Source organism: Mycteria americana, chromosome 3 (assembly GCF_035582795.1).
Source record: "Mycteria americana isolate JAX WOST 10 ecotype Jacksonville Zoo and Gardens chromosome 3, USCA_MyAme_1.0, whole genome shotgun sequence".
In the NCBI taxonomy this organism is placed as follows: Eukaryota; Metazoa; Chordata; class Aves; order Ciconiiformes; family Ciconiidae; genus Mycteria; species Mycteria americana.
The window spans coordinates 69013420-69040383 of NC_134367.1; the positions used below are offsets into that span (position 1 = coordinate 69013420).

At 41.6% G+C, this 26964-nt stretch overlaps 1 protein-coding gene across 12 annotated transcripts in view; it reads right to left on the reverse strand.

The window, feature by feature from the left end:
• The window catches only part of TULP4 (TUB like protein 4), a 167496-nt gene that overhangs the window by 14165 nt on the left and 126367 nt on the right, over positions 1–26964 (reverse strand). For all 12 annotated transcript variants that reach the window (XR_012775279.1, XR_012775278.1, XM_075498902.1 and 9 more), the window contains 7 exons: positions 23702–23868; positions 13980–14204; positions 10102–10336; positions 9462–9606; positions 7458–7602; positions 5994–6087; positions 3416–3559 (listed from right to left, as the gene is read on the reverse strand). Coding sequence is in view for 10 of the 12 variants with exons in the window: in XM_075498902.1 (XP_075355017.1) it covers positions 3416–3559; positions 5994–6087; positions 7458–7602; positions 9462–9606; positions 10102–10336; positions 13980–14204; positions 23702–23868 (1155 nt within the window). In the remaining 2 variants the exon portion in view is untranslated. The remainder of the gene's footprint in view (positions 1–3415; positions 3560–5993; positions 6088–7457; positions 7603–9461; positions 9607–10101; positions 10337–13979; positions 14205–23701; positions 23869–26964) is intronic.

Genomic DNA, 26964 nt, shown 5'->3' on the forward strand with positions numbered 1-26964 from the left:
GAAGATTTTGATAATAAATACATCAACAAACAACAGAAAGGAAAATCCACTCACAGACCTGTGGCTGCTGCCATCTCTTCTTTGCCCTAGTCCTAGGACCACTAACGCGGCCTCCTGGCTTCCTCTAGGGCTGCTGCTACCTGATGGTGAGGCACAAAAAAGTCCCCACTGGCCCAGGCTGACACCCTCTAGAGCCGGTCAGGTGACACTGTGCCATGCTGAACCAAACTTCAGAAGGAAGATGAAATGATGTTCCTCAAGCCTGCTCTGATCTGACAGCAGTTATGAGTTTTGACTTGGACGTTTGTTGTCATCAACAAGAAAAAAAAAAGTGGAGGAAAAGAAAAAGAAAGTTGAAGACCTGCACTGAAGGCACTGTATAGTATGTAGTATAATGTCCCCAGACTCAATGAGCTTAGAAAAAAACTGGAGAATACAGACAACATTTGGGAAAAGGGAAGTATTATCACTTGCGTGTAGTGGGTATACTAAGCAACCAGTAACGCAAAAAGAAGGAAGATGAAACAAAGAGAGAGAGGAATATGATGGAATGAAATACAGACAAAACTTACAAAATTCTTGAAAGAAGATTTGTAAGGAAAAGATGTGAGGAAATAGATGAGAAGCCAGATGGGAAATGTAAGGGGAAGATGTGAGGAAACAGATGGGAAGCCAAAAAGATTCAAGAAGTGGGTACTGTAGTCAGGGCAACTTCAGCATCACTGTTTGGACAAGCTGCAATCAGAAATGTGAAAGGAAGCAAATGTATATAGGAAAGTTTTCCCCACGTGGTGGTGGTGAACAAGGGACAGTGAGGCAAGAAGCAATTCTGATGATTTTAAGCAGAAGCATGGAGCTTGCTCAATTGCTTGCAATTCCTTTTGCAAAAAGTGGTGAGAGTGATTCCAACAGAAACTACCACTGAAAAGCTGGAGCGCAGCAGGGAAGTGAGGACACTGGAACCAAGTACAGGTGCAGAAGTCAAGATAAGAAGGAACAAAATATAATAATGAGGGGAAAAGGTAAATACTCTATTAAAGCCCCCAAGAATCTTGCAGATTTTTTATTAGTTTTCCTGTATAGAAACCATGGAAAATGATAAGCAAGTTGCATCAGCAGGTTTATGGGAGGAAAAGAGACTAGAGTAATATCCAGGATCCTAGAGTCATACCTAGGATCATTTAAGTGTGCCAAGTTCTGTGGAGACCTTTGATTTCCAAGACCAGATCAGGCAAGAGATCCATTAGTCAGGACTCCTCTAGCCGCTGCCCAGTTCCTAATTAATTTGTAATTAAAATTCTAGTCATCTACCTATGCCCTATAATTATATTTTCAATAGCATTAAGCTTTTACCAGCATCAGTCATGAATGTGACAGGTGTACAGACAGGTCTGTGGCTATGCTGGCAAATTTTTATGGTAGTTCTGTTCATTCCTTTAGAAGAAGAATGACAGCTAAACTTGACCCTAAGGCAGCGTGGTTCTGTGCACGGCTGGCAGGCCATGCTTTCATCCTGATGCCTGCAGGTTAGCAATTTATCTGCCAGAGCTTGAGGTTTAACTGTTAGCTTGGCTTGAGCAACCCAGAATGTTGCTGTCATGGGTATTAAGAGCCTTATCAAACAAAATCTCATTTGTCGCGGTGTTGCTTAATATCCCAAAGTGTTTAAATCCAATGTTTTTTTTCATTTCTCCAATGGCTTTTAATTGATTTGTTTGCATAATCTGCAAGTTAAATCGATTCACTGTCCATTTGCCTTGCCACATCTTTACTGACTACATTAAAAAACACCTGTCCCAAGAGTACCTCACTATTAACATTCCACTGCCCAAGAGCAGCTTTCTACTATGTTTTCTTTAATCTATCACATAATTATTACTTACACTGCAATATTTTTTCCCATTACTATATGGCACTTTTTTCCTTTATATGCAGGCTTTAAGAAAGGATATCCCCAAAAATGTTTTTGAAGATTTAAGTCAGAAATGAATTTTCAGAAGAAACTAAAAAGAAAAAAGTGGACAAGAAGAGGAAGGCTGTTATGGAGGACAGGGTAGTATGATTCTTTTACTAGCCTTCTCAAAGAGCTGTAACAAAACGCTCTTAACAATTTTCCCTACATTTATGTGGTGTTCACCAACCTGCAATTCTGAGTACCATTTCAGCTCTTTTAATAATATAAAAGGAATTGATATTGCAGATCTAATCCAATTTTCAGGAAGGGATGCAAAGACTTTATATTAGCTTTTTTTTTCTATTTAATTTTTGTACTACTTTCTGTCAGCTTGGACCGTGTTTCATAATAGAAAATGTTGAGTGCTTCCTATGCATAATACATATATGATCATCAATGTCTCTATTATTTTCTGCAGATCCTACAGGTGAATATCATGTAGACATCAACGAGGCAAGCCAAGCCCCAAACCATGAAAGAGTGGCCTCCATTTTAAGCACACGAATATTTCCTTATAAGTCCAGAGGACTACCTGGATGCTTGGGTCAGACACAAGCTTTGGTGCTTTCAGCAGTCAAAACCTTGGTCTGAAATAATGGGAGTATTTCCATTTATTTCAATAGACTCTAGCACAAGCTTTTAATTGCTTTGCAGTGCTCACACTCCTTCCTCCTTAAAGGGTACTGGCATGATGGCCACTCCTGTACTTCCAAAAACCTGTGACCTGGCAACAGGAATCCCTCACTGATGTGAAGATTCTGAAAATGTATTAATTTATCTTCTTGTCTATTATTTGTAAATTTTATTGGCATGATGATTTTTTTTTTGATTGGAGAAGGTCCTGAGTACTTCCAATCCTTTTACCTGCCACATTCACATCACCTGCATCCAAGCCTTCCCTGCACTGCTTGAATCTTCTGCTACCTTACATCTCAGTGAAATGAGAAATTCTTCCTGATCCCCCTTGTTTATAGACTACTTTACTATTTTAGCCTCTCTGCAAGACTTGGTATTGATAAAAATCCAAATGGGCATTTATCACTTCTCAAAGGGTGGCTGAGTTTTACAGGAACCTGCCCTCCAGCCCAAGCTCCTATCAGCAGGTTGTGCCTTGCTGCCATCAGGTCACAAGAATGACCCTTTTGGGCTTCCAACACATTACAATTCTGTCCTACAAAGATGCAGAATGCAAGGCTTCCTTATATGGAGAATTCTTAGCGAACTAAATAGAAGATGATTAATTTTCCAATGAACTTGAAACTTATATGGATTATATTTTCCACATATTTTAGAAAACAATGTCCATAATACATATTAGCCTTATTCTAATTCAGTTCTACAGGACCTCATCAGACTAAGGGATTTTGATTTGTGTGTTTACCAGAGGGGGCTAGTGACACAAGTGATCTGTCCTCCATCTAGCTTAACCTATAACATGGCGGACCTCCAGCTCCTCCTTACCTGGTAAATCATCTTCGTCTTCGCTGAAAACGTTTGGATTAAAGACAGGCAGGTTAATGTAGTCCATTGAAATCTTCCGTACTTCTGGGAGATATATTGTCATCTGCCTGGGCTGAAGATGCAGCAAACTGGTTTTATATATTACTGGAGAAAGAGTATAACAAGAAATAATAAAAAAATCTGTTACACAAAGAGCATCTAAAGCTGAGAAAGAATCAATTCAAAGCAGACAGAAGGGTTATGACTATTTTTATTTAATGTATTAATGAACAAATTCATAGATGGGCCATTCTTAGCCAAATAACTATGTAACACTTGGCATGAACAGGATAAAAGAGATTGTTACTTTCAGCTATTTCTCTTTAAATAGAAGCTGCATCTCTGTAGTTAAATAATCTGTAGAAATAATGAATTATTTCATTTTGTATTCACATCTATTTTTATGGAAGGAAAATAATTTTTCCATTCCCATTTCCTCATGAGGTTCAACAAGGCCAAGTGCAAGGTCCTGCACCTGGGTCGGGGCAATCCCCGGTATCAATACAGACTGGGGGATGAAGGGATTGAGAGCAGCCCTGCAGAGAAGGACTTGGGGGTACTGATGGATGAAAAGCTGGACGTGAGCCAACAATGTGTGCTCACAGCCCAGAAGGCCAACCGTACCCTGGGCTGCGTCAAAAGAAGCGTGGCCAGAAGGTTGAGGGAGGTGATTCTGCCCCTCTGCTCTGTTCTGGTGAGACCCCACCTGGAGTACTGCGTCCAGCTCTGGAGCCCTCAGCACAGGAAAGACACGGAGCTGTTGGAGCAGGTCCAGAGGAGGGCCACAAAAGTGATCAGAGGGATGGAACACCTCTCCTATGGAGAAAGGCTGAGAGATCTGGGGTTATTCAGCGTGGAGAAGAGAAGGCTCTGGGGAGACCTTATGGCAGCCTTTCAGTACTTAAAGGGGGCTTATAAGAAAGATGGGGACAAACTTTTTAGCAGGGCCTATTGCGACAGGACAAGGGGTATGGTTTTAAACTAAAAAAGGGTAGATTCAGACTAGATATAAGGAAGAAATTTTTTACAATGAGGGTGGTGAAACACTGGAACACGTTGCCCAGAGAGGTGGTAGATGCCCCATCCCTGGAAACATTCAAGGCCAGGTTGGACAGGGCTCTGAGCAACCTGATCTAGTTGAAGATGTCCCTGCTCACTGCAGGGGGGTTGGACTAGATGACCTTTAAAGGTCCCTTCCAACCCAAACTATTCTATGATTCATTCCACTTTTGGAACTCTTCACCACATGATGCTACCAACTTATATGAGTTTAGGGGAAAACTGGAAAGCTCTCAGGAAGGAAATCTGTTGACGGTTACTACACACAAAGAAACCCCTCCTGGCTCAGGAAGTCCCTGGGACCCAAACCATTGGAGACTGGGAGAACATTTGAAGGAATTATCACCACACACTTACTCTACACTTATATCCTTCCCTACATATCTGTCACTGATAATGAGAGAATTAGAACAACCTCTGGTCTGAACCAGTAGGTTCTTACACCATCTTTTGACAATCGTTGCAAATGCACATCAGAAATTTGTAAATTACCTGGAAAAAACGTGGTGGGAACAAACCTGAGGGTTTCCATACACTTCATTAAGTAGACGGTGCCACTGTCTATACAAGTAGCACTGGTTGTCCCCAGAGTGACAACATCCTGAAAGGACAACCTTTGCCTGGAGGCTGGGCCAGAGAAGGTCCTCTCCCCAGTAGTTGGGACTCCATCTCTTGTCTGACAGTAGTCAATATAGCCACAAAACATACCTGTTTAACTAATTCTGCATCCAGGGCATCATTATGTAGTCCTGACCTAACTATATAGTGCAACACAGGAAAAAAAAAGTTTTCCAAAGAACTTGTAAAACTCCTATACTTGCATTACTATTTCACAATTCAGAGCTCAGTTCTGCTAGGTGGTACCCTGTTCTTTACTTAGCCTTCTTCCTTTCAACAGGACTATCTAGGAAGAAATGGCGTACACAGAAGAAGGTCAAGAGATTAGACAACTGCTACTTTTAATGAAGGCTACCAATTTACTGATGCTTCAGCAAGAGAACCTTATGATAAGGCTATGCACTGACTTGAAGAATCTGGAGCATGATGCTGTAAGAGCTTTTTTAACATTATTTTGGTATAATTAGTAGCTAAATGACTATAAACATCTGAGTTTTAAAAATATTGCTATTACAGTAACTTAAACCTTGTGATTTTTATAGTCTTCTTGCAAAAAATTTCTTTATTCGTTTGGGCTTTGTTCAGATAAACTGTAAAAATAAAGGTTTGGGCTTGACTGTTAATTAATCTTTTTATTACAGCTGAGACTTTTAACATTTTTATTGATCATCTCATTATTGTATTTATAGATTTTAATCTCTTCTAGTTACAGTGAATTTTGTAAAACCTAATTCCTACTGTCCACAGATAATAAGTGCTTTGTTAAAGAAGCCTTTTGATCACTTAAAAAGAATCACATGGCATAAGTCTGTTGTTTGTTAGAAAGAGTTTGACATGCAAAAAATCAATAGTTTACTTTTACCTGCACCAAGGTTAGTTGGTAGGAAAGCAGCCAAACCCACAATTTTAAATTTCGTTCCCCAGATATTAGATGTGACCTGAGCAAGGTAGTTGTGCTGCAAAGCAAAAACAAGATCATTTTCACCTAATAAAATCTGTATCAAGCTCTAATAAAAACCTGCAGAGCAATCAAGCTATTGCAAGTGATAATATAATTTCAGCTTCTCTTGTTTTTATTTTATTGAAACAGCCTAATGTGACTATGTAGCAACTATTATACCCAGTCATTAAGAAGTCTCATTCTGATATCTGAACACCATCAGAAACGATGTATAAAATGGCCACATAGGCTGATTAAAGCTGTTGAAGAACTGAACAACATGATGGCTGCTTAGTAAGAATAGGTCTGTTTTCAGATGCTTGCTTCTCCTGCACAACAAGAGCATGGCTATTCTGTATTTCAGAAAGTAATACACCCTGCTCTTTGATTCTATGCTTACGAATCTCTTTGTAGAACAATAAATAAGACAGAAATTAATTACTCGTAATGACAAACATATTTTTCCTGGAGCTTCCAAAGCAGCTTCCTAAACCACTGCTTCCATGGTGATCAAATTATGGGTCTGAAAGACCGGGAGATTTTCTCAAAGGCCAAGAATTACGCTGTCAATATCAGGAGCAGGATCTAAGCCTCTGGTCTCCTGCCCTATTCAAAGGACTTTTGGTCCTATCTACTGCTGCTATGTAAGTGATCCAGAATGTTTCAATATAAAGGAAAAAGTGAGAAGACAGAGCAGAAAAAAACAACTGAAATGAAACAAAACAAAATTAAAAGAACGCAGACTGGTATTAATAAAATATGTAACCCAGACAGTTCTACAGCCTGCTAAGTTTCATTTACCCACAGGTCACAAACACCACAAAGAGCACAAAGTGCTAATTCCTTGCCTTCCTTCCAATTAAGGCTGTTCCGTGTTCCTGATCTAGGTGAAGATGTCCCTGCTCACTGCAGGGGGGTTGGACTAGATGACCTTTAAAGGTCCCTTCCAACCCAAACTATTCTATGATTCTATTAATTATGAAACAGAGAACATGTCGCTCTCTGAAGCAAGCATTTACTTATCTTTGCAATTCCTAGCAAAGCAGAGAACTATGGTGGCATCAGGACAGCTCTGAGAAACTGAGTAAGAGGCATTTTCACATACACTTTCAAACAGCCAACAACATCACCTAGAATAAAACCTCTCACATGGGTTCATGTTGACAGAAGTTAATGGTGCCAGGATTTATCAAACAATGCCTGATATTCCATTGACACTTTCAAACGTTAACATTGAACCGGAAGATGCAATTCTCTAGTTGTTCCATCCAGTTATTGTAATTAAATGAAAAATTTTTATTGGCGATCACTGGATCTATATCACAACTTGCTGCTTGTGGAAGGAGATGCATTTGGACTCAGGTCTGGTAACAATGTGCACAATACCTGAGTAATATCTTCTAAAGGAAACTCTCTTCGGGTTAAGCTTGGCGAACCAATAGAAGGTTTCCTTATTGGTAGCCTTGGTGATCTTGATATCTCCTGCGCAGCTCGTGACATCTTTGGAGATTTGCGGGCTTCTATATTGATTCTGCATATAAAGCAATAATTAGAATCATCAACGGGAATACAAAAATGCACAAAATTCATGTCTTTGAATGTAAAGATGTAACGAAGACAACTGGTATGGTGTCCTCTAAGTGACTAACGAATACTGTAGAGTCTACAGGATGGAGAGTTACAGGTCAAATTTAAAGATATATAAGGCCTGACACACTTGCAGTAACTCTGACCAGATGCTTTCTGATTCATTTAACAAAGCTTACAGCAGTTCTGCCAGATACAATATATCCTCCCCTAATCCATAAAAAGGTGTAGGGCTGAGCTATTTCAGCTATGCGGACTTTGAGCAAAGCCTCAAGAAATGGAAACACGACACCTCACCTGGCAGATCTCCACATCAGTACAGCAAACCAAAAAATGCAATCCACAAACTTTGTCAGTGCTCTTACTCTAAGCCAAAAGTTATTCCTACTTCCCACTATACAAAGGGGGTCATGAATAAGAGATCAAGCACCTGAAAAAGCTCACTGGTAGGAAAAATAATGAACAAAAGTTACATTTCAAAAGTATGGTCTTAGAAAAGACGCAGGACAGTTGTTTTTCCTGTGCCATTTCAGTTTTAGGCTCAGGAACTGATGGTTCTTTTGTCAAGTACGACTGAACTAAAACTTCAATATTTCACACATTATGTTCACATATAAGGGATGCATTTGCTTTGCCTCATACTAGGACAAGCTCATAATATAAGGTCTTTGGAAAAGTGTCAGCTGCAGCTAGAAGACATCAGGGCCTCAATCCCATAACATGAAGCTGGCAGATAGATGTCAGTGCCTATGAGAAGCATCACAGATATCAGTGAGGCTCTGTGCAGGTGGAGGGTTCTGTCTATGTACATAACCAATATAATGAAGAGCTGGCAGGAAAGAACCAGACGAATAATAAGCTTATTTTGCATATCGTTATAGAAGCTCGTCAACCCAGTGTTTAGGAAGATCTGTTTGTTGAGGCTCCCTTGCAAGGTCACCACAGCAGCAGTGCCACCCACGCCAGGATCTATGCCACCTATGCATGGACTTGTGAATTTGAAAATACCCCTGAGGAAATAAAGGCTTTAACTAGACCAGGGACCCTAAGTACAGAGGAGGTAAAACCACAGATTGTCTGATGGAAAAAATATATCCTGTGATGGCAAGAGTTTACATGTGGCAGAGGCAGTGGTGGCAGAGTTCATAAAATCTTTCTTCAAGACTGCCTGGGGAGAAGTGGTGCCCTATTGTTTCCCATTACCTTTCGCCCCAGAACCTTCCCCAAAGCCCACCTCAACACCAATCTCTGAGATCACCCCAGAACTGCACACTGTAGAGGACCCCACTCTTCCAGAAGACTCCTATCTGCCCAAAGGAGTTTGCTTTTAATTTTATGAGGTGTCAAGATGGAGAGGAGAGGAGAGGAGAGGAGAGGAGAGGAGAGGAGAGGAGAGGAGAGGAGAGGAGAGGAGAGGAGAGGAGAGGAGAGGAGAGGAGAGGAGAGGAGAGGAGAGGAGAGGAGAGGAGAGGAGAGGAGAGGAGAGGAGAGGAGAGGAGAGGAGAGGAGAGGAGAGGAGAGGAGAGGAGAGGAGAGGAGAGGAGAGGAGAGGAGAGGAGAGGAGAGGAGAGGAGAGGAGAGGAGAGGAGAGGAGAGGAGAGGAGAGGAGAGGAGAGGAGAGGAGAGGAGAGGAGAGGAGAGGAGAGGAGAGGAGAGGAGAGGAGAGGAGAGGAGAGGAGAGGAGAGGAGAGGAGAGGAGAGGAGAGGAGAGGAGAGGAGAGGAGAGGAGAGGAGAGGAGAGGAGAGGAGAGGAGAGGAGAGGACCTGGGGAAAAAGTAGAAGAAATATCCAAGAAATTACTACCTGGGAAGTTTGGGTGACTTGCTAGCTCGACTGATTTTGGGAGATTTCTTTGCTGCCCAGTCATCACTCAGTTCAATATCGCTGGAGTCCGAGCAGTTGCAGCTGTCAATCACAGTGGAAATCAAGCTGTTTCCATAGATTTCATCTATCAAGACAGGCCCCAGAAAATGTAAGTGCTGCTTCAGAAAACTGATATCAGTTACAACTATCAGTCATCAGAAGCATAAATCCGATCCACAGGCAACAGTTGAGATAAAACTATGCAGAGAAAATTAACCATTCTTCACCCTGCCTAGTATAAACTCCAAATTTCCAATGGTTCAAACTCAAGTGAACATGATTCAGAGGGGTAAATAGCATTCAATCAACTTCAAAATTGAGACTAAAGAATATTTTCTGCTAGTTAGCAATCCATTCCCCACTATTCAAAATACAAGAAGTTCCCTTTTGTAAAACAGAAGTCACCATGGTATAATTTCAGAAGCTTGAGCCTAGGTCACGCTAAAGATTTTTTTCCCATCAGAAAAAAAATATCAGATGCCACCTTCCATGTTGCATATATAGATTTTCTTTAACTCTTGAGGATTTAATACCTAAAGTATTTCTAAATCATTTTTTATACAGAGCAATTCATTTCTACCTGCTTTTCCATCTGTTTTAGGATCCATGATGACAAACTCTGGCCGCAACTTGCTGATACGACGTCCTTTCAGGATAGGCACCAGTCCCCCAAGGTATTCCAGGTACAGAGTATAACATGGACCACCGACCTCTGGGTCGTCTTCTGTCCGCTTCATCGTGCAGTGAAGCCGTTCATTACCAGCTGTTGGGTAGCTGACAAAATCTCTCATATTGTTTGGGTCTGGGATAGGAGGCTTAATTAAATGAAGGAAGGAAAGAGAAAGTTTCCTACAGGTTACTGGTTTTTTTTTTTCTGTGGTGACTTAATCTCAATACAACTAAGTGAGTGTGAACCCAGCTCTAACTTGGCAGGTCAAGATTAGCACGGGTTACTGCATGAGTTATGCAGGACCCACATGCAAGATGGAGTGGCTGTGTATTATTTAGTTAGGTCAAAAGCCGCTGTACACAGAAACTAAAACTAGTTACATCAAAAAGGAAGGTTGGACCTGTGGTTAGAGCACTGAATTAGACAACAAACCTGTCTTCAAGTCCCGGCTCTATCACAAATTTCTCTTTTAAACTTGGGTAATGTGGTCAAGTCTAAATCTCAGAGTATCTTGTCTCTTGCTGGCCCTCCAAGTGAACTTGGCCACTCAGGTTCCCATTCCTGATTAGTATTGGTACATGCCATGCCACTATGCTACAATGCTGTCAGCTCTGGAAGAAGCTTGTACTTCTTATGTCACTTCCAAGCACGTGACCCATCTTTGCTGAGGGCCTATTTGTGTGCAGTGTGGAGAAATAACAAGCACAAAGCTCGGGGTGGGTTACTTTGCCCTGCTTGCCAGCACACTGTATTAATCCACGAAAAGCTTAGTCCTAAAGCGGTTGGACTGCTTTTGTCTAGGACAATATAGCCTGTATGACACAAATACTGCTGATGTGTATAAGTCAACACAGTTTCTTTCAAAATGAAAGTACAAGAAAAAAAAGTAGAGGAAAAAAGGAGCCTCCTTAACCTGGCGAGATGGATATAGGCTGAGGACTGATCTATAATGTAGTCCTCAAGCGGGAGGGGGAAGAGGAATGTATGCAGGGAAGAGGGTGCCTTGCCAGGCACTGGAGGCATGGCTGACAATGTAGGTGAGAGTACGTGGCTGGGAGAGCGCCATGAAGTATAAAGCAGTGCTGAGGAGGCTCCAGAAACACCCATGAAACAGCAGGGGCACGTAGCTTCTGGGAACCCTGCTTCAGCCTCTCAGCTATGCAGCCCCGCGACTGCTCCCCACCCCGGCATCCCCTCTAGGAGGTGACAGAAGGGTTGTCGGCAACGACGTGCCCCTGTACTGCCTCTGCCCCTCTGATCCCTGTCATGGCTCCCGGCTTTGCTACAGCCAACTGCTGCCTTCATCTCCTCCCCTCCCCTTCCCTCCCTTCCCTAACAGCCAAGCAAGCGTCACTGATGCTCTAGAGAGCTGCAGGGGTGGCTCTGGGACAACATGGAAAGCATCCTGGGGAGAAGTAGGCATGCTAGAAAGAACTGAGAACCACTGGTCTGTTAAATGCTCTGCATCTTTGGAGATCGAGGAGTTATGGTTACAACAAGGCATTTATTCTTCTCTGGCAAATGAAAGTCTCACAGTCGCACAAATTGCCCTGATTAGCAGTACCCAAATGGAACTTTGCTGAACCATTATTTTATAGGCATAATTTGTTCTCATTTAAGCTGGGCCAACTCCACTGATTTCAAATTAGTTATTCTAGCTCTGCATTGTTTTAACAAGGACCTGAAACTGGCTCAAGAGAATGCTGTAACACATAACACAAAAAATTCGTAACACAAAAATATATGTTTGAATGTAGGGCATTTACCAGCTAATGCTTTGGTTTATAGGCTGTGATAAAGAGTTTGGGAATCCTGAGATGTGACTGAGGGCAAAACCATGAAAGAAAGGGGTTGAGCAGACAGCTCTGCTAGTGGTACAGGAAAAGGCATAATATCTAGTTCATTTTTCCATAGCACTGTTGGAGCAGTAAGATTAGCACAACACACTGTTAGTAGAAATACTTGGGCAGCCACAGGTCTTAAGTATAACTTTCCTGGCAATATAAGGACTCATGTAGCAAGTAGGGAGGCAACAGTTTTACCACGGTGAATCCCTCCTATAACCATGATACAGTATTATCATCAGCATGAGCTTCTTCAGACGTCTTTGTGAGTCACCGGCATATTTTAGCCTTGGGATGTCCTTGGAAAGGCCAATCCCCCATGGAATCACAGAATCACAGAATCACAGAATCATATAGGTTGGAAAAGACCTTTAAGATCATCGAGTCCAACCATAAACCTAACACTGCCAAAAACCATCACTACACCATGTCTCTAAGTACCTCATCCAAACGTCCTTTAAATACCTCCAGGGATGGCGACTCAACCACTTCCCTGGGCAGTCTGTTCCAATGCTTGATAACCCTCTCGGTGAAGAAAAATTTCCTAATATCCAGTCTAAACCTCCCCTGGCGCAACTTGAGGCCATTTCCTCTTGTCCTATCACTTGTTACCTGGGAGAAGAGACCGACCCCCACCTCTCTACAACCTCCTTTCAGGTAGTTGTAGAGAGCGATGAGGTCTCCCCTCAGCCTCCTTTTCTCCAGGCTAAACAGTCCCAGCTCCCTCAGCCACTCCTCATCAGACTTCTGCTCCAGACCCTTCACCAGCTTCGTTGCCCTTCTCTGTACGTGCTCCAGTACCTCAATATCCCTCTTGTAGTGGGGGGCCCAAAACTGAACACAGGATTCGAGGTGCGGCCTCACCAGTGCCGAGTACAGGGGCACAATCACTTCCCTAGTCCTGCTGGCCACGCTATTTTTGATACAGGCCAGGATGCCATTGGCCTTCTTGGCCGCCTGGGCACACTGCTGGCTCATATTCAGGCGGCTGTCAACCAACACCCCCAGGTCCTTCTCTGCCAGGCAGCTTTCCAGCCACTCTTCCCCAAGCCTGTAGCGTTGCATGGGGTTGCTGTGGCCCAAGTGCAGGACCTTGCACTTGGCCTTGTTAAACCTCATACAATTCACCCCAGCCCATCGATCCAGCCTGTCCAGGTCCCTCTGCAGAGCCTGCCTACCCTCCAGCAGATCAACACTCCCACACAACTTGGTGTCGTCTGCAAACTTACTGAGAGTGCACTCGATCCCTTCGTCCAGATCATTGATAAAGATGTTAAACAGGACTGGCCCCAACACCGAGCCCTGGGGAACACCGCTTGTGACCGGCCGCCAACCGGAGTAAACTCCATTCACCACCACTCTCTGGGCCCGGCCGTCCAGCCAGTTCTTTACCCAGCGAAGAGTACACCCGTCCAAGCCATGAGCAGCCAGTTTCTCCAGGAGAATGCCGTGGGAAACCGTGTCAAAGGCTTTACTGAAGTCTAGATAGACAACATCCACAGACTTCCCCTCATCCACTAGGCGGGTCACCTTATCATAGAAGGAGATCAGGTTGGTCAAGCAGGACCTGCCTTTCCTGAACCCATGCTGGCTGGGCCTGATCCCCTGGTTATTCTCTACATGCCGTGTGATAGCACTCAGGATGATCTGCTCCATCAGCTTCCCCGGCACCGAGGTCAGGCTGACAGGCCTGTAGTTCCCCGGGTCCTCCTTACAGAATAATACAGATCAGCATGTGTGAGCCTTCTTTTCAGATTTTAATAGGCACCAAATGGATCAGTGGGCTGTTGAAGAGGACAGGAATGACCCTTACTCAAGCTTTTAAAATTATAAGTATGATAATTATAATATCTTAGAATTTATCCATTGTCGCTTAGGAGCTCCATGGGGGGGAAATCAAGCAACCCTTTCGTCTTCCTCACACACACGTTTCTTTCATTTTACCTTGATTGTTGGTATAAAGGCAGTGGTGAGGTACGAGCAGAGCCGAGGGGGCAGGGTCAGTTTGCTGATATCCTTGTCATCCCGCAGACAGCTAGCGATGGTCTGCTGGCACAGCAGCTGCAGACTGGAGACCCTGTGCTCAACTCTGACAACGTATAACGCAGGTCCGGAAGCCATCAGCAGGCGCGAATCCCTGTGACCCCAACAGATGGAGATGATGGGACGCTGCATGGAGAGGAAAAGGATACGAGTTTACAAGAGCCTGTACTTTCTCCAAGATAGTTGCACAGCAAGTGATCACATGAATTCAGCACCGATCATGTTACCCTAAGGCTTCCAGAAACGTAAAAGTGCACGCTATTGCCCACAAAAAGGGAGAAGAATGTGAACATCTGAAATTATCAATAACAATGATTGATGTTTATACAGTGCTTTTTACTCACAAGGCTTAAAGCTCTTCACACAAGGAATTGTCTATCAAATTCATGACCTAGATAGGATAAGTGACTTTAAAGTCACACAGTGTTAAAATGCAGGATCTTCTGATGCCCTATCCAGATGATTTTTTTCAGTCATCTAATCAATCCTCATCCACTAGTAATGGCTCACATTTGCAACTGAAAAGTTAAATTATATTCCCAGAGACACTTAGTAAACTAGTGGACAAAACACAGTCGGCTTTCTTGTCTTGCAATGAGTCTTCTTCTGCACAGTGTCTCTTTTGAACTATTCCCAGAGGAAGTGAACTCTGAAAGAGCACCAGGAACAAACCAGAGAATGGCCTTTTGTCTTCTGCTTGTCTACACTCAGAAATGTCTAAACTCATTACATTAAAAACAGAAAGAGTCAGGGGCGACTGGTACTAAGTGTCAGAATGCGGAGCAGAATAACAATAAACAACTCAAACGCTGTTTTGGACGTTATTCCCTACTGCATGAACATTAAGAGTTCATGTGAGAATACTGAGTTGTGCTTGCAAGGAGCTCTCTAAACTCTCTTCCTAAACCCCATCTTTTTCATGTAAAGCACCAGCCTGTTGTGACCTCTTATAGCCCTATCACTATGACTTTTGTCCTTCATGAGTGTTAGCTGCATCTGCCTGTCATCTCTTGCTTTCTGTGTTACAAAGCATCTGTATTTGCATATATACACATACTGTATGGAATTTGGATCCTGTAGCTGCTATCTCTATACAAATAAACAAAACAGAGTAAAGAAGAAACTCTCACTCCATGCAGAATACTGTGCAGCAGGCTGTAATCAGTGAACTACAAAAGATTTACTCCTTCCTGTGAAGGGCCCCCTTCTTTTCACAATCCATGACACTCAAAAGTTTAAGCAAACATGTTTTTCATCTAAATTATGAACTGTATTTACTGAAAGGTCAGGGTCTCTTTGGAATATCTTTGCTCTTCACAAGATGCACCAAACAAGAATTAACTATACAGAAGATAAGGGTCAAGGCCCCATCAGTAGTAACTTTTATCCACTCCTCTCCAGTAATACAGTACCCAGATAGCTGGGTTAGATCAGCCCAGAAGTACTAATCTAGTTTGGGGAAAAAAGCTTTCCCTTCAGTTACAAATTCAAGATGCTTAAAGGTGAGAAACTGGGACAAGATGTTTTTATGTGAATGATATGAAGCAAAATGCAGCTGCACAGGTCTATATCAATATCTATCATCAAGATAAAGGGTTGGATGAAACAACTTTTTCAGAGAAAAGATCTTCCCTCCTATGTCATCTCATCCTAGATTTAAATTTCAAGGAAAATATTGGTTTTAAAGTGGGAGGAATGAAGAAGCTTCATTTTTATTACATCTAGGCAACACCACACACACACGCACACACACTTCCATGGAGGCACAAACCTTCAGGCTGACTGATACGCAAATAGAAAGCAGCAACATGTGAACCTTGTGATTTTCACAGTAATTGCTAAAGGCATTTTGTAGTGGACAACTTCAAAAGAATTGAGAAATCCTTTGTGTACCATCAATAATTATTACATGGCTTGTCATAACCATAATCTGTGGGACAGAGCCTTAAATTTGATGAGAGATCACATGAAGTATCCCTTACTGTTTGGTATTTTCATGATTTGAGAGTGCGGCTCAGCCCTCACACACTCTGGCAGTAATGAGACAGTTCAAGCTGCTTGCAAAATAAATGCAATTGGAAAGGCACCGACACAAGTTAGGTACCTGCCACATCTACTCTACGACAGCCTGAGAAAGGCACCAGTAGAAGTGACCCTGATTTCCCCAAGGGCTGAAACCCAGCATGGGCAGAACTATCTACCTGAGCGTTACTGTGGGATCCAAACCGCATCCTTCTGTTCACCTTGCATCAACCAAAGCTTACCTATAAATACGGTGAAGGAACAAACAAGTATGTGACTTAGCACACAAGTGTTTATTTATTGGATAGAGTTTAATGCCAGAAGAGAAGTCTAATATCCCAGCTATCATAATCCAATAGAGCACACCCAGATAGCCCTACCAAGAAGTCTAGTATTGCAGCTATTATAATCCAATATGTCACACCCAGATAGGCCTCTGTTCATCCAAATAGAGTCAAATGAAACCGTTTCTCTCCTCAGGTTACTGCTGCATGCAGAGAAGAGCAGAGATGCATTTAGCACCAGTGCAAGAACCTTTGCAATCTTACACATATTCCCAAGGAACAGGTTTTTCAGAAGCTTTGAAATGCTGGGTGGGACCTCTGGCAACACAGCATTGTGGAGCTGGGGAAGAGTAGAAAGTCAGAAGTCGAAAGACATTGCCTCACTGCATGATTTCACCACAGTTTCCCAGCAGGCAACCATAGTTCCGCCATCTTTTAAACTTCTGAATGTCTGATTCTCTTATATTCTGTTTATGTATTTTTATGTAAACAATATGTGAGTGGGTGCATGTTTAAATACACGCGCACACACACAATACCTATCAGTGTCGTACTGTTTGTAAATCATGACACTTCTACATTTGTACATTTAGTCTCCCCACACACCTCACATGTTTTAATCTTAATATTTTCAATCTCATCAAAGAGCGCTTGTACCATACTGGTTTGCCTTTGCTTACTGATTCACCAGACACTCCTTGCCTTCCTTTTCTATGGAATGGTCAGTCCCCCAGTACTCCTCAAGCCTAATATCCAGCAACACTTCATTTATGGTGCAGGGCTAAGATTTAAGATGAGGTTCAGGGAAAATTACCCTGTCATTACAGGTTTGGAGAAATAAAAGATCACCTAAATGCCAGATGTGACCTGACCTTTAAATGTACTGCTCCAATAACATTTTTCAATAACTACGCTTCCCACTCTTTCCCTTGAAGGACAAGGGATATGAATCAATTACTGCAGCAAGTCAGTTATGAGCTGGCCACAATTTTCCTTCCAAACTGCTGAGAAAAAACAACTGAACTCCAATGTCCGCCACAAAAGTATTGCTCCTCATAAAGCATCCACTTATTTGCATTGTTTTAGAAAAAAAAGGAAGGAAAAAAGTTTTTGATACCCATATGGCACCTGTTAAAAAATGAACAAGCAGATTCTAGCACAGAAGAATTTTATTTTCTGTGTTTGCACGCTTGTTTTTTTCTGCTAGGAACAAGGAAGTGCAGCTACAAATATAACGTCTAATGATAATTTCTCATCTCACTTTGTATATAAAAATCCCATCAGGTTTTGAAAAATCTCAGCACAAACTGTAAATACCTGAATGAATTCCAGGATTTAAATACAAACATGTAGGAAAAAAAATCCTGGAAAGACCCTTGAACTTCTACACATAGATAGGATTCAGCTCTACAACAATTATATATTAGAAATAATTGACTAAAGGACAAAAAAATGAGATGTTTTATCAGGAGAAATATTGACTGAAAACACATCTCAAAAAGTTGCCAACAAGGAGCTCTTTTGCCACTTTTTTTCAGAGTGGGCTTGAAAGTCAGCTGCATCTACTCAAATCTGTACCCCCAGCTGGGATGTCAACTCCCCTTAGAAAAGCACACGGGAATAGATATTCCTGCTCAAGCTCTGTGCTTGCTTCTTATAAGTCACTCACCTGTCTCTCTTACAGGAGAGAACATAATTTATATACTTTTCATCACTTGTATGCAGTTCAGTCCATGAAAACACTGTTCAAGCTGATTCTTGCTGCCTGCCTTGAGCTCAGAAATCCTGAGCCATGGGGCCCGCCTGCTGCTTGCACTAATCCCTTGTCTGCTGGCACTGGGAGTCCCACTGGTAATGAAATAAAAATGGTATTCCAGGGTAGAAAGCCCAGCAACAAGCGGGATTTTTCTCAGGAGAAAGAACCCCACTGCAAAATAGTATCTAGTGAATGGCATGTGTAAGTAACACTCTGATGTACGTTGCCTGCTTTCTCTCACTTTAGACTGCTGAAGTGGACACACGCATTTTTCCCTCTGCTTTTTTCAGAGAGAAGCTGGAAGGTACAACGGCTGCAGTACCCACCCAGCTCTTGTGAATTGTGTGTGCACATCTCTGTACTGCCGCAGCATTCATGGATGGCTGCTGGAAAGTAACGTAACTGCTTTATTCTTCTGTTCCCCATATTTACAGTGGGAATAATATTAACTAGTAAGAATTGATGGTGATAAAAGCAATAAAGACTACAATGTGGTCAGAAACTACCCTGCTGTGGCCTTATATGATTTTTCATACAGCAAACTCTTATTTGATTTGCAGATGTTCCTTATACCCTGTTTCTACAGTAATTTTTTTTTTTAGATTTCAATACAACGATGAGATTTCATTTTAGCAGAATGAGTCTTTGCTTAGATAAGTGTCTCCATTTTCCAGTCCTGATCATGACCCATTTCTGCAGCAGTCAGAGATGATCTTATGGCCTATACAGAAAACATCAAGGTCCTTACTGATATCCCAAAGAATGTTTCCCCAGCTAGTTCTAAACTGTTGCTCTTGTTTCTCTTTCTGTAAGAAAATCAACTCTTCTTGAAGCTTTGTTGTCATCCAATAACAACTAAATAGAATTAATTTCAGGTGCTATAAATGAAAGGCAACGTTAATTCAGAAGCAACAAACCTGAACACTCTATGTGAAATAAATGAAGACAAAGTAAGCATGGTCAGCTCAGCTGGGTAACATAAAAGGCAGCCTCTTCTCTCAAAGCCTTTTGATCTGAATTTAACCGAAAATGGCACCCTCCTTTTCAGGCCTTAGCAAAATAGATTTTACACAACTACCAGGTTTCTGCAGGATCACATAATCTTAAATCTATCCATTCAGATGCTGGAACATTTCCAGTAGAGAAGCAGCCTGTGAAATGCTGTGAAGGCTGCTGCTGACAGCAGCAGGTTTAGAGCAAGTGGGTTGTCTTCTCAAAGACTCCTGGAAACCTCTCCCACAAAAATTTAGCCTTTGGTACACCACTTTGAATTAGGGTTTAAAAATATTACACTGATAAAAATGTGATCAGAGTTTTTCTGCACCTAATCTTGTTGCCTATACAGCTGATTCTGGAACATATGGGGCTCAGTTCACTCTTATCCTTCTTCTTCATTGCACTTGAGGTTTAATCTGTTCTTACACTAGCTACACAGTCATATAAAATCATAAGATAATGTAAATTTACTCTAGGATTATAGCTGCATAAAAGAGATCAGCGTCAGGGTTTCTAAATCCACATTCTTGTTCCCCTGGTCCTCTCTGGAACATATAGGAATGAAAATTACAAAAAGTGAAGAAGGAACCAAAATATAAGCCACAACTTTGAACCATCAGACAGAATAATTTCACAGGTTTGGTAAAGTCGGCAGTTAGGTAATTTTGCAGTGATCCTGCAGGACACTCCTCTGTTTAAAGTTCAAATGGGAAGATATGAAGCAGTTGTATCCACTCAGAAGAGAGCTTTAGGACAGCAGGTATGGTTAGTTGATATAATAAAGACCTGTCTGCACATCAGATGAGAAATTTTGAAATTACAGAACTGGGTTGCAGCATTTCCAGTAAACAATTTTAGCAAGACTGTAAAACTGTCTTGAATGAGTTGATTATTCTCATCCCTGCTTGATGCCAGGGAAGGGTTATGAGGATTTAACAAATAATGTAAGAAATTAACATTCTTCCAATAAAAAATTATGAGCACCAGGGCAGCCTACTGTTGTAATCACATTTTTAAATGTTGAAAAAGCAAGACCATGAAAAAACTGCCAGCTAAAAGAACCGGGCATATTTTTGGTTCATCAGGTTGGTGTTCGTGTACACAAGGGCAAGCATAGTAAGAGCTAAGTTTTACAGAAATTGATAGTATATTTTATAATAGTTATCAGCTGATCAACAGCCTTTAATATATGCTGTTTATTTATAAAATAAATAAGATATGCTCTTCATTTATAAAATCAAGTCTTTGGAGTCACAGTATGGACCCGGTTTTCATATAATTGCTTCCAATAAGATAATGGTCTGGTGTGACTTTCTGAAGTCCCTTCTGAAATTTTTTCATCATCCTTTCAAGGTTCAAAACAGTTTGATTCTGTGTAGCAGAAGTTCAACATTTGCCCAACCCTTACTGCTGCTTTTTCAGCTCTTTCTACTGTATTCTGCAAATATATTCTTGCAGCATGTCAGGGTGGCAGGCTGAAGCCCCAGAGCAGGGAACAAGAGAGACTGTTACACTATGCGAACTCTACCACTCTTGTTTATGAGCTTTATTTTTCATGCAAAGCTACTGCGTTCATTTGGATACTTCTAAACAAGTGCGATTTCCCTATCTAGGGTTTTACAGTCAGCAAACTAGGTTTATGAACCATAAAATCCTACACAGAAGGCAAGAGCTTAAGTGAGTTAAGCAAATGAGACAGAGGATGCCAAAACCGTATTAAAGCTGGAGGAGAAGGTGGCATATAAAACACCTTGTAGGGATCCATGACAACAGTCATCATCAAGATGAGTAACCTGCAGCACCCAAATCTATTCTACCTTGGGGTTTGCAGTGACTTCATGTTAGGTAACATTCGAGCCAAGTTGCGTATAAATCCTACGTCAGTTTTAGACTGAGTTTTGTTATAAACAATAAAATCTCTTGTTTCCTGAATATCCTACCAAAGACAGGACAGACAAAGAGCGAAACAAAAACAGTTCAGTATACTTTACTGATAAAATTTTCAGAAGTCTGCTTTATCAAAGATTTGGGACAGAGGACCACACGGAAAATCAGTTTTGCACCTGTAATCTACTATTTTCTATGTTCATCGTTGTTTTACTTTTTTTTTACTTTTATATTCAGAACAATGCTCATTTAGAACAAATATGCTTTTCCAGTCACACATTTGCTTGCTTAAGAAGAAACAGTTTCAGCAGAAGAGTTTGAGATTAAGAAATTCTTTTCTTTTTTTCAATTCTTTTCTTCAATAACCAGTGATTAATTTTATAAAATCCTATTACAAGGCTGACTGTCAGGGTACAGGTAATTTACTATGAAGAATTTGTCATCAGACAAATTACTGGGGCCACTGACTCACTCTGTCATCTTTGGAGCAGAAACACAGAATAACAGAAGTTACTAGCAATTTTTTTTGCAACAGCATTTTTTATCTGGTTTTGTTAGTAAACCAAATTCTTAGCAGTGTTCTAGCATACCTGTCACTTAGCTGGTAATACCGTTAGACCAGCATTCAAATACACAGAAGCATAAAATCCACATGAGCAGATACAGGTGTCCTTCTGAAAGACCCCCTCACTTCCTCCTGCAGCTGAGTAAACAGGAATTTAAATGCACTAAATAAAGAGAATAACCACTAACTAATGGGAGAAGACGAGTGGCTCTAATTTTAGGCAGGTTTATGCACACAGTTTTTTAATAAACATAAATACATCGGTTTGAATGTTATTTTTACCCTGGTTTCCTAAGGAAATGAGACTCCATGACTGCGTTATTAATTGGTAATTGCCACACCCCCATCCTTCACTTCCAACCTGGCTTACAACTTCTGAAGCTGTTGGCTTTTCATCTGAAGTTGACAAAGGGGGAAGAAACCTCCATGATGTTAAAATGCTGCAATTTCAGTGAAAATTAGCAGCTGGAAAGAGCAGAGAGCCTCACGTTAATATTTTCACTATAAGAAATATGGCAGTATGAACTTGGCAGTTACCTGTTCTCTGTGACCTGTCAGTTGTCCTATAAGTACTCATATAATGGCAGAATAATTAGCCCTCACGTCAGCCACAATACGTGCTTTCTCCCAGTTGATTAAGTAGAGGAGAAAGAAGAGCTGAAAATATGAAAAGAAGTTGATGGGATATAGGGAGAAGAAGAGGAAATGAAGGCATTTGAGGTGATTGGGAACAAAGTGAGGCAGAGAGCAGTAAGAGATGAGCCTGCGCACACACACGCCTTAAGGCAACCCGACCCCCTCAGTTCCACTGCTCAGACCACAGCTTGATTTCACAACTTGACACCAGGGTGTTACACTGGTTCAACAGCTAAGATGGACATACGGTATTCTGGTACTGAAGTAACAGAATGAGGTTTGGTTTTTACCTGGTCTGGGAATAAGCAACACCGGTATGAATATATTTTCTCCAGAATCGATCCAGAGAGGAAAGGGCTGTGCTGCTTTGCTGAAAGGGCTATGTCTAAGGCAATAAAGCTGTGTGTATGGGTAAGTCCTTTAGATACCTAAATCAGCATTAGACGTCACTGTACATATTTAGGTTGGCTTTAGAGAACATTATTTTACACATTACAAAACTAAAGAATTCTATCTAAATTAGAGTGCTAACATTAATAAGCACAGGTTAATGCTAAATATAAGCAAACACAAAAGCTTAGCAGCTGGTTTACTATGTCATCCTTTTGTATCCATCCCAGATCAGGGTACTGAAAAAGAAATGATAATAAATGGTATCATCATTAAACATAATTAAGTAAATATATCTACAGCATTTTCCTTCACTTCCAGATTTCAAAGCTATTATAAATTAATTAAGTCTCACTAGTACAGTCAGAAATCAGATCAGTCATCCCTATTCTGCAGAAAATGAAATAAACTGTAGAGTGACATTCAGCTGGGTTCTGAAATATCAGTGAAGACCTATGAAGCATGTTGTGCTTCTAAGCAGCACAGAGACCATGTGTTGACATTTACTTGTCAAGTAACATGACCAAGGTTACAGTGAAAGTCTGTACAGAAGGTGGGAACAGAAACAAGACTTTCTGATTCATCCTTCTCCATCTGATGCCATAAAAAGTAAAATATTGCATCAGATCCACTGACTGTACATTAGAAAATTACAGCAATAACAAAGAGAGAATAATCTTGTGGTTATGATACTAGACTTGGAATATTTTTGTCCAGTTCTTGGCTCTGCTACAACGTCAAGCAAGTTATCCATTTTTTTTCTCCTCAGTCACTTATCTGTACAACAACAGACTTTCTTTTTTCTATCTTGTCCATTCATGGCCCAATGGTTTTGGGAAACAGAATGTTTCTCATTACATATTTGCACAATACCTAGCACAGTGGGCCTTAGAATCAGATGCACTCTTGGATGTCTACCTTAATGCAAACAATAATTATTTATAGTCCATTTTTATCTATAAGGTATTTTAGAACGTGTTCAGGATGTTCTGTAAACCTTTTCACATTGCAGGTCTACACCAAAGAGCTGATGTGGGAAAAGCATGTCAGCAAAGCATTGAGAACTGACTTAAAAAATACCTCCTACCTGCACAGGTGTCTCCAGAGTGTAGATATGTTCCCCGCGCACGTTGTAGAACTTGACAAGTGCGCTTTTCAACAGGGAACCATTGCCGAGGTCAATTAGCTGGCTTTGCTTCTCCATGCCTGCTACTGCAAGTAAGTCCCCTTGTGTACACCACTGTACCACCACATCTGAAATTGCAAAGACAGTTTGCAATAATCACTGATTAGAATCAGTAGGAACAGCGTTTTTAGATGCTGCAAAGTGACTTGAACAGCTAAATCATGCTCTTAAAGGTTACTTAAGTACTTATAAACCTAAATCCTCTCATCAAAATAATAGCAAATATGCCACATATGCACTTCTGAGAATGACTCTTTCTTTTTATTTTGTAAATTGCAAAAAATGTGTAAAAACCATTCATTCTTCTCTCTCTGTGGTGAGTCTAGAATGTAATCAGTGGTTGCTCCTAAGTACCCAAGTACAAGAATTTATTACAGATGTTAAAACTGATGTGGAAGATCCTATGCACATCTTTGGGGTAAATAACTGCAAGTAAGTTAATATGTAGACAAATAACCTCACTGAGACAGCCGCACAGAGTATTTGTCTGGAAGGGCCTACAGTGCAAAAAAGCAGCATATTTGGCAATGCCTCCTGTTCTCACTGGCTGTGAATAAAACTTTTAGTACCGCTCAAACTAGAGTTATATTTTAATATAACACCAAACTAGAAAGACTTTTGGATTTTTGTCCATAAATACAGATGGCCTCCATGTCATAGGTTTTCTTTTGACACATGACTTGTGAAAATCTACTCATCTGTCTAGTAGATTGCCAGAAGCACACAGGGATTGCTTAGTCTGTCATATACATGGATATGAATATACATATCAGTTACTTCTCCTACAGGCACCCCATGATGAGGAACGCCCACAGCTTAATTTGGGGATGCTAATTTCAAACCCTTATATCCTCCAGCTCTTTGTCACACTGCAACAAGAGCACTAAACCAGTATTTTGTGTTTCTGCTTGTGTTTCGGAGGCAGATTTGCATGTGCAAGGAATACTGAGCCAGTCTTTAAATCTTTTTACTCTTAAACCAGAGGTGAAAGGCAGCTATTTTGTGCTGAGACAAAGTGAAGGTAAAGACAAAACTTTTGTGCTCTGGGATGCTCAATCTGCCAAGAATCTTTTGAAGACATTTGTGGGCGAGAAGCTGTCTTCAAATGAAGAAGCAGGAGAGAAATGAGGGTTGGCAGGAAGGATCTCAAAATTGTTTCAAGTTGTCAACTTGTCATTTTCAGGGACTTTTATATGCAATTTCAAATGGTTTTGTATTATTTCAACTTTCTGAATCTTCTCATGGGAATTATGCTTCTGTACATATCAGAGGCAAGATGCATGTTCCTCAAGATAATTTTTATAATATAATTTTTATAATACAATTTTTATAATAATAATACGACCCTCAGGGGTCAGTATTGGGACCAGCGCTGTTTAACATCTTTGTTGGCGACATGGACAGTGGGATTGAGCGCACCTTCAGCAAGTTTGCTGACGACACCAAGCTGTGTGGTGCAGTCGACACGCTGTAGGGGAGGGATGCCATCCAGAGGGACCTTGACAGGATTGAGAGGTGGGCCTGTGCGAACATCATGAAGTTTAACAAGGCCAAGTGCAAGGTCCTGCACATGGGTTGGGGCAATCCCAAGCACACATACAGGCTGGGCGGAGAACGGATTGAGAGCAGCCCTGAGGAGGACTTGGGGGTGTTGGTTGATGAGAAGCTCGATATGACCCTGCAATGTGCACTCGCAGCCCAGAAAGCCAACCGTATCCTGGGCTGCATCAAAAGAAGCATGACCAGCAGGTTGAGGGAGGTGATTCTCCCCCTCTACTCTGCCCTGGTGAGACCCCACCTGGAGTACTGCATTCAGCTCTGGGGGCCCCAACATAAGAAGGACATAGACCTGTTGGAGTGGGTCCAGAGGAGGGCCACAAAAATGATCAGAGGGCTGGAACACCTCTGCTGTGAAGACAGGCTGAGAGAGTTGGGGTTGTTCAGCCTGGAGAAGAGAAGGCTCCAGGGAGACCTTATAGCAGCCTTCCAGTACCTGGAGGGGGTTCTACAAGAAAGCTGGAGAGGGACTTTTTACAAGGCCATGTAGTGATAGGACAAGGGGTAATGGCTTTAAACTGAAAGAATGTAGATTTAGATTAGATATAAGGAAGAAATTCTTCACTATGAGGGTGGTGAGGCACTGGAACAGGTTGCCCAGAGAAGCTGTGGATGCTCCATCCCTGGAAGTGTTCAAGGCCAGGCTGGATGGAGCTTTGAGCAACCTGGTCTAGTTGAAGGTGTCCCTGCCCATGGCAGGGGGGTTGGAACTAGGTGATCTTTAAGGTCCCTTCTGACCCAAACCATTCTATGATTCTATGAATTTTTCCACAGCTAGGCATTGTATGTCTCTTCTTTTCTCTTAGTCCTCAGACCTCTGAGTAATCTACAATGGGATTTATTAATCCTTCTCAGAGAGTATAATGATAGGCAGGGTAGAAATCAATGAAGCAAGCTCCACTTTTGGTAACTGGATTAACTACACTACTACCAAAGTGAAAAAACAGCCTCCTTTGGATACATGTCTTTAGGTAAAACTTTCAGCCGATCCCCACACCAAGAGGAACAGGAGTGATTACTGTGTCCAGCAGTTTTCTCTCTCTCTCTCAAAACTCCTAGAATTAGGCTGCTGCAAAGGCAGTGAAGGGCTGAACGTGGGCTGCAGCATCCCCCCGGGACAGCGTGGCTCTACAGCACATTTGCACTGCCAATAAGGTCTTCAATGATTATCAAACCTTGACGTAAACCAGCTCAACGATAACTAGGTCTCAGCGCAAGCACAGAGATTAGAAATCAGATGGAGGTTTCATCTAGGGTAACGGTCTGCAAGTGAATCAGTGGATCAGAGCCATCCCTCAAAACTACTTGCCAGGCACTACAGGCATGTCTATCAGCAAACCTTGAATAGACGGCACTTTAAACGTGCAATAGCTCTGCGGGTAGTAGTTGCAGCTAACCAGTACAACTAGTAGATGCAGTTCAGCAGTTCTGCAAGTAGCAGTGTACTAAGAATCACTGAGTTAAAAAGCATAAAAAAAGAAAGGGTACAACTGAACAGCTCAGGACCTCCACTAGAACTGATAAAACTTCCAGGAGTGTTCAAGCTGGATGAAAAGAAGAACTTGTATTTGGGTAATCAAATTCTCATCCAACAGCAAATGCTTTTC